This window comes from Vigna unguiculata, chromosome 3, assembly GCF_004118075.2.
Source record: "Vigna unguiculata cultivar IT97K-499-35 chromosome 3, ASM411807v1, whole genome shotgun sequence".
In the NCBI taxonomy this organism is placed as follows: Eukaryota; Viridiplantae; Streptophyta; class Magnoliopsida; order Fabales; family Fabaceae; genus Vigna; species Vigna unguiculata.
Window position 1 is genome coordinate 3597414 of NC_040281.1, and position 12070 is coordinate 3609483.

The following is a 12070-nucleotide window of genomic DNA, read 5'->3' on the forward strand; positions in this document are numbered from 1 at the left end:
CTAACAATTATGACAATAAAAATTATAATTACAATGATAGAATATAGTAGTAAAAATGGTGAAAATGAGTGGGGGTGAATATATTTTTTTTCAAATCAAACCATCTAATGTTAAATATCATCACACCCAATAAGATGTTCGAGGACAATAACTATGATAAATGGCTATATAGTACCACTCTACATAAGCATTTACATGTACTAAAGCTGTACAGATAAACAATGGCTCTATTTATTAGATAACCAATGGGGCTCTATTTAATGCGAAGTATATACAATCTTTTGCTACCATCAGTACCATAAAAATTCTAAAACTAGCTATAGCATAGAATAACATTCCTAGTCACTAATCAACCTGTTTTGAAGCTTGGACGTTTTCATCTTTCCTAGACTTGCCAAACGATTTCTGGGCATCCAAAACTGGCATATATGCTTCACTTGTTTTCTTAAATATGTCATTCTTTTCAGATTCACGGGGACTGACCAGTTTCTTTTCAACATCTTCAAATTTTGCAGTGGCCCATGGCGCTGTACCTACACTTCTTTTTGAATCTGATGCATCTATAGTCAGGTCAGACACTTCATCACGGGAGGCAAACCAGGAATGACCACAGGCAATACATTCCAGCTGCACAAGCAGAGCAACAATCAAGCAAATCTATATAACGCATAGGAGATGGTTTTGGAATTTCAGATTTCAGTTGAAGATGATGCGCAAACCTGATATCGATCACCATGGCCTGCGTGGATTATATCCCTCAAGCCCACCTTACACTCACTGCATCTACGGCATCGAGCACCCGTCATCTGTTTCCCATATAGACAGCTAACAGTCAACATATATATATATATATATATATATATATATATATATATATATATATATATATATATATATATATATAAATCTCTACACAATTTAACAAATTATAATGTTTTTGCATGAAATGAGAGTGACCTGCATTTGTTGTGACTCATCAGGCTCTTTCTTGTTTGTTTCCTCAGCAGTCAAACCCTCCTAGAATTCAAATATTCAGTAAATAACCAAATAAGCCATAGAATCATCAGTCAGAATAATTTTAATAAAAGAAGCTTTAAGAAATTGAGTCAGTTGTAACAAGTGGTGATTTATCGGCTGTACCGTTAAAAAGAGGACTCGAGACTTCAAACACTTCCAAGTATTGTTATAAAACGATTAATATGTTTAAAAGGACATTCAATTAAATTAATATAATATGTAGCAACTACTTCCCTACTAAACCCTGTACTTCCTACAAAGCAGAATCCGCATACAAATCGTAACGACATGCAAAAACACAACTGGGATCAAAATTTACAAGTTCATGGTTTCATGAACATATAAAAAAAAATCAGTTAATTTAGGACTTTAATGTAGACCAAAGCATATTTTTCCCATTACTGCACAACTAAATAAATAACAGATATATTAGTTATTTAAAAGAACTGCTGACCCCGAATAAGATGATATTTTATCAAATCAACTCAGTCACTGAAAATTGATTATTTTTGACAGAAGATCTTCTCCAATACACTAATGGAATGTAAGAAAACATGAAGACAATGACTCCCTCAACCAAAATGGGATCCCATTTCTGCAACAAAGTTCAAACCATATCAACATTTTTCAACACCAAAACTGCTCCTTTCAGTAGCATGCCACTAGGCCAAATAATACCTTGACCACATCAGGAGTCTGCAATCAGTAGAATTCAACCAAAGAACCAAATCTGTGAATAGATTTTTATTTGTTGACATTCCATGAAAATCGGAAATCTGTATATATTTCCTTCAGAGGTACCCACCCCATCATAGCTGCTCTCAGCTCTTCCTCTACTCCCACAACAACCTCCTGATGGTACCACTCTCCTCCATCAGTCTTCCTGGTCGAAGCCCTCACCATGTCTGGTTGAATGTGTTGGTGCCACCTCTTAATGGCTGCTCTAGTTACTCCTTATGATCCCAAATCCACTTTCGAACTGATTCACAGACTCCACAATGAACGGAACTACCATCTGAGCACATGCCAATCCATACACACTCAACCAGTAACCGCTTCTCATATTTATACAAAACAACGGGTAATGAACATCACTAATTACTAAAGGAAAAAATGACGCACTTTATGCCATGAAATTTGAAAGACACGGTGGAGGGGAGGTTTGGGTTGTTCTGGAACATTCTCACTAATATATACCATAAGGAAAATTATTATATTACCAGCTTAAAAATAAATTAATAGGAAACGAGCAACAAACAATTCCCAGCCCAACAGTGGAGAAGAGCACTTGTTGATTATAAATGTGTCAAAAAAAAGGCACCTGGTACTGTATTTATCATGAAATGATCAAACACAACCAATTTTAGAGTGATTTAACTCAAGAAAGGTGCCCCATGTAAATACAAAGAAAACCAATCAAACAGGTCAAATGCAGGGTGGTGATTAACATTGCTCATGAACATAACGATAGGTTTTCACCAAGGATGTGTTAAATAGGTATATGATGAAGACCAAAACAATCACAAGATGCCACTGGTTTAAATCAGAAAATAATAAGATAAAACCTATCGATAAATTCATCATAAGAGCACACAACAGAAAATTTTCAACCAAGGAAAATAGAAAAAGAAAAAATACCTTCAATTCATTGGGAGTCATATTCAATATTTTAGAAGGTTCCAACTCTCCATTTAATAGACGGCGTGCTAGGATTGCATTGTTCTGTCAAAAGAAAGAAAATATAAGTAAATCATTATCACTACAGAAATAAATATATAAGAAAATATTCATATTAATATGTCAAGCCAAAAATAGAGCTCTAGAGCAGTGGTAGTTATAATGAATTTATTTAGGCATTATTTTAGGCACCCGCACCATTATAGATAAGATTAATATTATTTAATGTTTATACTGAATTTAGTTCACTCAAATGAAAATCATCTGTTACAGTATAGAAGTAGGAAATGAAGATGAAAAGTGGCTAAGGATGGAGAAGAGCTCCTTGCAAGATTGAAGATGAAGTAAAAACGGAAAAATCCCTTTCCTGAGGAAGAACTAACTTCTTCACTCAGCCTAACCATTAACCTCTCAATTTTTTTTACCCCTCCTCTACATATACCCATTCACTTCTCCCTAATGTATGACCCATGAGATTTCATGCTACAACTCCACACTATTATGAAGTAAAAAAAAACAATTAAATATGACCCAGGAGATTTAAGTAAAAGAAAGGGAATATTATAGCATCCAGGATGCTGATGAGCTATAATAATGGAGAGAAGTTTGCAGCCGCTGAGCAGTGTGGAGAAAAGGAAAAGATGCATTGGTAGGGCAACAATGAAATTTTATGATTAAACAAAAAAAGGCATAACATTTTCCCACTTCCCTCCCATACCACCCAAAATTAGAGGGTAGGGGGGGAATGAAGGTAAGTAGTGGAATTTCATGGAAAGTGTTTTATTGGGTTCCATGCCAAGCCAAGCTACCCTTTTTTCCACAATCCAAACAATGGAATATGATTTCATCTCCTTCTTTCAATCCAAACATAATCTTGCTAAACTAAACTTTATGTAATTGAAAACTGGGAAAAATAACATCATAACAGAAATAAATTTTAGTGCATTAAAAACTACTGGACAGAATTACAAATATGAAAATTGTTAATTACAACAAAAAAAGAGAGAGAAAATAAAGCAGTTTAAGCATATTGCCAATTTCAAAATTACAATCAATAATTCATCAGTAATAGCATGAGGAATATATGACAAAGAAAAGATTGCCAACATTCTATCAGACATCCTATATCTTAGAAATTATTTTTTAATAAATACAACAACCAAAATATCCATAAAAGGAAAAAAAGAAGTCCAATAATGTAGCAGCAATATAATTTTTTAATCATTTAAGTGCATCATTTAAAAACATTTCAAGTTAGAAATCCATATCAGAAGAGAAGCTTCTAACCTTGAGATTAAATACTAATTGCCGTAGCTTTTGATTATACTTCTGATAATCTGATGAAAAGGTTTCATGTGATGCTTTTTCTAGAGCAACTACAGCTGGAACAGCAACATCTGGCCAGATAAAAGACTTGGAACTCTGTAGCGTGAAAATAAGTAAATGATGGAATCCTTATAACCCTCAACTAGCCTCAAAGAAAAGGGTAATAAATAGAAGGACATGAGAAAACAAGCAATCCCATAAATCACCACCAAAACAATTTACCAATTCACCATGTACCTGTTGAGCCTTGTCTTTACATTCATTTGCTACTTCTGAACTTTTGTCATTGTTTCCATTGTTGACTGCATCAGAATTGTCATTTACTTTGTCTTCCTTCTTTGTGCTGTCATCAGAGTTAAATATGAATTGAACACTTTGAAGCAACTTCTCCAAACATTTGTCACGATGGGTATCTCCAGTTAGAGCATTAAAATCCACTAGTATACGATAATGTTCTGAAGCATTAGTTGCACAACTCCCGGGTGTTTCAGGTTTCAGAGATTGGTCACTCTTACGAGATGTTTCCTCCTCTTTTGAAACATCGAGAGGTGAAATGCTCTTTTTCCTCAAGATTCTTTTATTTTTCATCAGATCTTCCTGTTCAGCAACGGGTTCTTCAGGCTCAATATCTTGTAGTTCACCCAAACGTTGAAGAGTTTTCTGAACAAGTTCATCAATTTCTTGCTGTTTATTGTCCTCATAGTCCTTATCAGTTAGCTTCCAAAGTTTCCTTTCTACTGTATCATACACTTTTTGCACAATAAACCCAGGATGGAGCTTACGAATTGGAAGCTGTTTGTGTATGGGAACAAAATGCACCACACACTTATGCATAACAGATTCTGCAGGTACATCATCACGGTGGAAACTATAAAACAGCTCCCTTGTATCACGTGATTGCCAGCTGCCACCACCTTTCCTTTCAGCTTCTTCAGGTCGATAGAACCACTGGCCTGTGACCATCATGCTGCCATTTATGGATTGCGTAATGTCCTGAATAAACAACCCCTAAATTAGAAGGTGAATAGAGAAAAAAGATTTATAACTACATTTTGTAGAAAAGAAAGGATAACACCATCCTCTCCTCTACCACCACAAGACAGAGGACAAAAATAAATGGGATTACCAGACCCAAAAAACATCAATGCAGCTCAACTTCTCGGCAAGATTCAATGCATACAACATGGCAAAAAACTGGTAAACTAGTTACCAAAACTAAAAAGGTAACACAATACGCTAACTCCAGCACAAGCCTGGAATTCCCAGTAAGGGAACAAAATGGGAATGCAAAAATATGATATTAAACACATAAACTAAAGTATAAAAAACATGAATGTATTATTAAAGAGCAGGAATGTGTTATTTGTACTCCATTCACTACTGGTAGAATTTATTACATTTTCACCAATGCATGATGATATACCCTGATGATCACCAAAATCCAGTACATTATGTCAAGGCAAATTACCAAATGTCATAACGTCTTAATGTCCAAGCCCAGACATTCAAAAACTATTGTCATCTTACAGCAAAAAGTATATATTTGACAAGAAATCTACCTTAATAATCGCCACATAAGGCTTTTGGTCTTTGTCTTCAGGTGTGAGAAGTATAGGATCTTCCTGCAGAAAAAGCGACATTAAAACATAGGAATACAACACATTTCTTATCTTAGAATGTCTTCAGCACCCACTTTCACAAATAAACCATCAACCTCAAAAACAACGCGCAAGCCATCTTCATAGCTGAAACGTCAAACTGCACTTCTCACTCTGTTGCCAGAAAATAGGAAGAGTGGGCTTTCGGAAAGATTATGTAAATTACACTGCCATTGGATTTAGAATCAAGTATTAACTAATTTTTTTTCCGTTGAAATGCCGTAATGCACTGCTAGTGACAACTACTGAGTTGTAGTTACTTGATTCAAGTTGCAGAGATCAAAGCCCTTGGAAATAACACAAGGATGATGATATATAGACACTCTTATTCATCATACACTTATTTCTCTTTCCTCTCTTCTCACTTTAGGTGTCATCTAGCGTTACAGTGTCCATTGATTATTTTCCATAAAACAATTATACACGTGCCCCCCTAGCAGAAGAAAAATGAATTTGAAACTAGACATATCAAACACCCTAAACTATTTTCCTCAAATTCCTACTAGTGATAAAAAGTTAATACCAGCGTGTATTGGTTTCCGTCGTACTCAAAGGAATCAAAATGTTTTTTCCGGCCTCTCCCCTTTCCAGAAACCCTAATCGGTTCGCCGATGGGTTTGGCGTCTTCCTGCGGCGGTTCCTCTTCTTCGTTAGATCTTCCGTCCTGCTTGTCTCTGATCTTTCTCTTCTTGTTCTTATCTTCCTCTTTCTCTTTCTCTTTCTCCTTTTCGCTCTCCTTCTCCACTTCCTCCTCTTCCTCCTCTTCTTCCTGGAGCTTCATCCTCTTCCTCTTGCGCTGCTGCTTCGACCGGTTCTCGTCGGAGGCACTGGCCGTGGATTGCTGCTTCGGAGGCGGAGGAGTTTCGTCCTCCTCGTCGCTGGTTGCGACCTGAGTGAAGCGTCGGTTTCCCATTCTTACACCCACCGCCACTGTAACACCAGAATTTGGATTTTGTTGAAATGTCTGAAACTAAACGAAGAACCTTGCTATTTGTCTCGAGCCTGTTAAAAATGGGAAGAGTTTTCTACTTATCTTATTTATCAAAAGCTCCAAGTTCTTCACGAATTTAGGGTATATTAAGGAATACAACCTTCTAGTAGGGTAACTAGGCAAAACATCAAAATCAATTCAAATAGTGTTATTAATTTCTGATTTTGAGTATCTCATTCTAATGAAATTCTTCCACTACATAAAATGAAGCTATGATTATGAATACATTGTGGTTTGAGACTTTTGATTGCACTTTAAGATACTTTAATATGATGAAAATGGAGGTTAACTATTTTGTATAAAGGTTAATCTAGGTATTGTCAAAGCATAAAATATTTTTTCTATAACTAAATACTTGTAAAATTTTTAACTGATATCAAGATTTAAATTATACAAACAAACGAAAATTATAATAATTACATAAAACAAAATAAAGTGTTGGCATAAACTGGGGGTAAATTCACTTTAAAACATTCTATCAAAGAATAATTAACTAACAAATAACTCTTAAAGTTAAAGTTCCCTTAAATATTTATAACCGCTACAGTCACAATTTAAAAATAATAAAAAGTAAAACAAATGATTAAAAGCATTAATATTCATGGAATTTTCTTTACCTTTTAGTTTTTACAATCAATGATTCATGTTGACTACAATGGATTAAAAAATGGATCCAATGATTATGAACAATCAATCGAGAAACATAACTAATTCATTGTTTAAAATTACATGTATTTAACTTTCATATTGTATATAACTCTTATTATTATTTTTTACTTTTAAAATTTAATTTAATATATTTTTTTGTTTTTACCGGAATTTAGAGCGTGACTTTTGTATAGGTGGTAAGATTTTAGTGGTGGTTTGAATGTTCATGATGACCGAAATTGAATTCCTTGTTATTCTAAATGAAGGAGATTCACCTCCAAAAGACTCTCTGAATTCAATAAGAGAGTAAGGATCTTTTTAAAAATTATCAATTTAAATGATTGTTCTTTGAGTGAGTATTTGATGGAGGATACTATGTGTATTTATAGGATCTTCCAAGACCTTAGACTCATGATAAAATGGTAATATTAACAATATATTAGCTCACTTCAAATCTATAACCATATATAAAAATGATCTTCTCTTTTTTGTCCACCTTTCATAATTCAAATTTTATCCTTTATGAGACTCTATCTTCTATTTTTTTTCCTATTCATCTGTAATTATTTTCTCATATTTTTTTCATTCATTTTAATTTATTTTCAATAAATGTAAATTTATTTTATATATTAAATTAATAACATCATAATATCATCATCTACTAATATAATATCATATATATTTAAAAATGCATACACACATGCGCTATCGTACACGCAGGCACGATAGCGCTGTGTTTATGCTAGTGAGTATAATAACAATAATGTGATATATTACCTAAAATAAGTATAATAAGGTCATACATCACCTTATATACTAAATATTATATAATATTTGTCATCGATGAATATGATAGCCTAATGAAACTACCGGTATTTATCATAATTATCGTTAATATGTGAATATTTGTCTCATCATATGTATCTTAAAATGTTTTGTAGTTTTTTTGGTAATGAGGCTAATTGGATCATATTGGACTACATTACTTAACATCATTTGTTGGGTCGGGTAGGTACATTTAGAATTTTTATTATTATAATATAAAAACTTTCTTAGGCGGGCATTGTACGCTTTGTCTTCTTAGCCAAACTTTCTACTAGTGAATGTTTGTCCTTGTGCGTCTATGAGATAAGCCTAGGGAAGGAAACCTCCATTGTGCTTGCTACCTTTTTCATTTTCGTAAGCTTTTCGTGCTTCAACTTTCTTTGCTTTATCTTTCTTTCTTCATGGTTACTTTCTGCAAAGTTATGCGATGTGTGATCGTAATTATGACATTGCTAGTTTGGACGTTCGTCCTCGCACTCACTTTTTGTCGAGGTAGTTTATCTTGAGACAACCTTGGTTATGAGCTTTCCATCAAGTTCTTTCAACTTTCCTTTTACTTTAAAGTCTCGAGTGTCGTCAGACTTTCTCCAAACTAAGTATTTCTTTTGAAAAGTTATTTTTTGAATATGGGTATTGTAACGTCGAGTTGTTATTTGCTTTTGTACTTAGGTGTTGGAACACTAAATTACTCATGTATTGGAATATCGAGATACTCTAGTATTCGGACATTGTAATGTCCAATTGCTTTTGTACTTGGGTACTAAAACACCAAGTTTACTCATGGTTACTGAACGTTGTGGTTGCATTTTGAGATGAACATATGATATACCATGTACTTGTGAATTACCTAAATATGGCATTAGGGTGATTACTATGCATGAAATTCATATCATGTGGACTAGATTGACCTTTTCAGATATTTCATCAATTGAGTCGCAAACAAAGTTATGTATTCAAAAGGAACTTGATGTAGGGGTGAATCGTTTCAAAGAAGTGGATATTGCAGAAAAAATTGACCATCAAACACAAGTTACTTGAAATTGCTTGTCTTGTTATTACATCAATGGTTACTCTATTGCATAAAGTTAAAATAAAGGGTGCACAAAAGACTACATTTCATCGTCTAAAAGGTCTACAAAGCGTGAACCTTCATATTTCAAGCATGTAGACGCTTTCCATTCCCGACATGATAGTTCTTCAGCAAAGAAAGACATTCAATCTAAGGAAAATGTGAATGCTAGATTTTGATGTATGCAACAAAGGCGAATACAAGTGTTAGATCAATTCCATCTGACTTGTAACATTTGCATTGTTGGTGTTCTTAATTTTGTTGCTAATGGTCATTGTGGGTATAAAGGCATTGTTGCTTTGTTAGGGATGGGTGAAAAGTCTTGGTCCCTTATCTAACATGATTTGTTTAAATAACTTGGCCAATAGTGTGATGAATATGAAATATTAGTCGAAAACTATGATCGAGTAAAAGAACTAAAAAAGTTTTTGCTAGTTGATTCACAATCAGAAGTGGATGACTATATTATATGACTAAACCAATTATGTGACAAGCTAATGCTAACAAACATTAAAAACAACACACCAAATAACTAAAAAAAAACTAACAAAATAGAACACACCAAATAACTAACATTAAAAATAAAAAATAAAACCATAACACACCCAATAACTAAAGTAAAAAAATTAATAAAACTAAGGGTGTTGGAAGAAAAATATGGGATGCAAAAAAAAGCCCCTTAAAGTTTGTTATTGTGTATTGGGCTAAGCCACTTAAGCCCAATTAGACAAAGAATTTCTTCCTACACCCCATGTTTTCTTACCACAATCTCATAAACAAGGTAAAATGTCAAAATTTCCCTCCTCTTCTTCCCTTATCCCCTCGTACAACACCTTCATACTTTCCTCCACCTCTACTTCACTTCCTTCTTCCACCTCCAACATACCTTCTTCGTCCACCTTAAAATCCACCTTATCTTCTCTCACCTTCGTTCAAATCTCCATCTTCACCTCCATCCCATTTTCTTATTTCGCCTCCACCCCCACCCCATCATCTTCTTCCACTTCCATCCTATAAGATATTCGCAAGTGTCCATTAAAACAAATGAAAAGATCATAATAATATAAATTGTAAGGAAAGAGGTGAGAATCAATGATAAAAGATGTGAAATGAAAATTTCAAATTCCACATGTGCATTTTGAATTGTACAACCCATAATGCAATTTTGCATTTTGAAATACAAATTTACATTACATATTATATAATTTGGAATGTAAATTTATTTTACAAATTGAACACTTTGAAATGTAAATTTGTATTAAAATTGTGCAAAATATAATTTTGCATTATAAATGGTAAAATCCAAAATATTTATGGATTTCACAATCCAAAATTGTAATTACAACTAGATATAATTGAAATTTTTAAATACACGAAAGTAAAGAATAGCATGGGAGTGTATAAAAAAAATTATCTTTTGACAAATGTATTCGGAAGTTAGTAAAATAGTATCATAATCCCCGTCAACCATAATTTGTTAACATATCCTTTTGATTGACCTTGATATTATATGATTAGGCATAATATTGTTAATTCACCTCACGATTTTGCTTGAAGGCCGATCAAGCATGTAATTAAACTATATTAGTTAAATATTTTGTTTCAATATAATTTATGCTTTTATATTAAATTTTTTCTATCATTCATCTATTATAATACTATAAAATATACCTTAATCAATATATATGTTAATATTTACCCATACATATATAAATAACTATGCATATTGAAAGGTGTAATGATATTTTGACAAATAAAATTTTAACAAAAAATTGATAAATTATTTTTTTAGATAAAAAAGGTAATACGATTAGAAAATAAAAAATCAGTCTATCCAATTTTATTTATAAAAAATTTGTTAAATTTCTAAAAAAAATAGTTGTAAACAAATAATATTTATATTCAAATTATATATATATATATATATATATATATATATATATATATATATATATATATATATATATATATATATATATACGTCGTGTCATAGATAAAGACAAGATCATGTAGGCACGTGTTGAACGTGCAGACCAGAAAACACACGTGCATGAATACTTGTCGATTTGACCATTAGATTGGTGGAGTTAGTCTTCAAGTTACAAGATTATAATTAAAAAGATTAAAAGCACTTAGGAATTAGAATAATTATATGGTATAAATGAATTTAGATATAGCAAATATATTATATGTGAAAATGTTGGGATATTTTCTTCACTTGCTTAAAATGTCGGAGTTACAAAAAAAATAAAAGGTATGTTATGCAGAGAATTTTATTATTTTATTTTATTTGTATGTTTTATATGTATTAAATAATGATATTATTGTAATACTGATTTCTCAGGTTTAAGTAATTAATAAATATATTTTTTATATAAAATATATTTCTAAAACCGATGAATCAGAAATTTTATAATAAATTTGATTTATCATGAGATACTGAATTAGATAAGGCAATTCATTCACCAATGTTGTTTTACTTTTCTAATTTATTTTATATATCTATCATCTATATCTATCTATCTATATCTATATTTATAACAATAAAAGGGATTTTTTTTATACACATTTCATAATACGTGTTTTATTCTTAGTTATTTTAAAAATTAATTATTTTATAAATAATTTATTTTTAATTATTTTTTTACAAATTTCTTTTGTTTTAAATTATTAACATTTTTAACAATTATTTTAAAAATTATATATTTGTTATTGATCTTAAAATTTTTAAGAGTTAAAAAATACGAATACACATGCGCAACCGCGCCTAGTTTATTACAAAACAAATAGATAGTTAATGTATTTATTTATTTCACTCATTATTAATTAAAGAATGTAAGCTTATATAATTTAATAAAT

At 32.0% G+C, this 12070-nt stretch overlaps 1 protein-coding gene across 1 annotated transcript; it reads right to left on the bottom strand.

Annotated features, from left to right (window-relative positions):
- Positions 1-83: 83 nt before the first annotated feature.
- On the bottom strand, positions 84-6756 carry LOC114178148 (ABC transporter F family member 4). Its single transcript, XM_028063883.1, has 8 exons — positions 6202-6756; positions 5580-5642; positions 4258-5013; positions 3982-4116; positions 2656-2739; positions 958-1017; positions 720-806; positions 84-627 (listed from the first exon to the last, which is right to left on the bottom strand). The coding sequence occupies exons 1-8, from the start codon at positions 6589-6591 to the stop codon at positions 346-348; spliced, it is 1857 nt and encodes a 618-aa protein (XP_027919684.1). The 5' UTR covers positions 6592-6756; the 3' UTR covers positions 84-345.
- Positions 6757-12070: the final 5314 nt, after the last annotated feature.